Source organism: Neopelma chrysocephalum, unplaced genomic scaffold (genome assembly GCF_003984885.1).
Source record: "Neopelma chrysocephalum unplaced genomic scaffold, ASM398488v2 Primary Assembly neopelma1_90400, whole genome shotgun sequence".
Lineage (NCBI taxonomy): Eukaryota > Metazoa > Chordata > Aves > Passeriformes > Pipridae > Neopelma > Neopelma chrysocephalum.
Window position 1 is genome coordinate 1 of NW_020919225.1, and position 1,478 is coordinate 1,478.

At 46.1% G+C, this 1,478-nt stretch overlaps 1 protein-coding gene across 1 annotated transcript; it reads right to left on the reverse strand.

Annotated features, from left to right (window-relative positions):
- Window positions 1-215: 215 nt before the first annotated feature.
- Window positions 216-885, reverse strand: LOC113979908 (homeobox protein Hox-C6). The gene has a single exon (XM_027707187.1). The coding sequence runs from the start codon at window positions 747-749 to the stop codon at window positions 324-326; it is 426 nt and encodes a 141-aa protein (XP_027562988.1). The 5' UTR covers window positions 750-885; the 3' UTR covers window positions 216-323.
- Between the last annotated feature and the right edge of the window lie 593 nt (window positions 886-1,478).

The following is a 1,478-nucleotide window of genomic DNA, read 5'->3' on the forward strand; positions in this document are numbered from 1 at the left end:
CCCCCCGGCCCCTGTTCGTGCGGGGAACCCGCCGCCGCCGCACTTCCCGCACCCGTCATTAAAACTTATTTTTACCCCGGTAATATTTTGTGCTTAACTCCCGAGCAGAGCTCGCTGCACTTTATTATCGATATTTTACACTCTCGAAGTCTTTTAATTAGAAAGAGCATAACAAGCCATATTTGCTTGCAACAACTTAACAAATAAAAGGCCTGTAGCTGCAACTGTGAAGGAGCTATATTATTGTTTTTATGGGGCCATAAAAAGTCGCTCAGCCTGTTCTGCTAGGGAGAAGGTCGTAAAGATGGTTCAGTTTATTTAATTTATATCTCCGAGCTGTAAAACTTACCACTGTGGGAGTTCATACGCTGCATCCAGGGGTATATTTGAATGCTAGTTTTTTGTTCTTGCGAAGTGTTCCTGTTTTGGTCACTGGTAAAATCCTGTGCGATTGATGTCTGTGTATTATGTCCCATAGAATTTTGCCTGCAGCTAGAAAGCATGTCTTTTTCTTGGTAAAAAGCATTAGATCCATAGTCATAAGGTCCTCGGCTGGAGCTAAACACAACATTATCTTGCGGTGAATAAAAAGGAGAAGAATAAATCCGGTTTTGAGCAACGGCTGCTCCATAAGTAGAAAAATGCCTGACAGGGTCATAGGCAGTTGAATTGAGGGCTACGTTGGGAAGCACCTCTTGGCCACTGGTTAGATGGCAGGATAAAGATGGGTTTGTAAAATAGGAATTCATATCGTCCTCTATACCTGGCTGTGTGATTTCTTTAATATTTATTTCTGTCTCCAGTTTGTAGTCTGAACTAGATTGTTATAGGGAAGGCTCTGCTCCAGGACAGACAGAATGACACAGTCAGCTGACCCGGGGGGAGCCAATGGGGAGGCGGGTGTCAAAAAGGGAAAAAATTGCTTTTGCTTCTCTTGATTCCCTAGTTGAAACTAAGTGGGCATGGAAAGTAAGTCCTGCACCCCCAAACCCCCCCCCGGCACCCCCGGGGGGCCGGGGGATGGGGGGGGATGCGGCGGGGAGGGGAGGCAGAGCTGGGGGTGCTGCCCGGGGGGCTCTTGGAGGGGGTGTGGGGAAGGGGGAGGCGGGTGGAGAGGCGCAAATTTCTTAAGCCAGGCTTAACTTTTCCTTCCCCCCCTCCCACCCCCTCTTTTCCCCACTCTCACCCCCTTTTTTTCTGCTGGCGGCCGCCGGGCTTTGGGAGCACCGTCCGTGCTGTTTGGCGTTGGGGTTTTTTTTTTTTTGCTGCTCGTGTTTGGCTTGTTGATGTTTTCTTTATTATTGTTTCAAAGAAATGTTTGCTTAATATCTTGTAATAAAATAGCTCAGAATTCACAGTAATAAATCTCAGACGTCCACAGAATATTAAGCCATAAATTACCCTCCTTTTTTTTTTCTCTTTTTTTTTTTTCTTTTTTTTTTCTCTTCCCTTCTTGTTCTCCTGTAGCATTGGTCAAT

Excerpts from the sequence above, each read along its gene's own strand:
- LOC113979908 (XM_027707187.1), bottom strand. The coding sequence starts at position 749 with ATGAATTCCTATTTTACAAACCCATCTTTATCCTGCCATCTAACCAGT.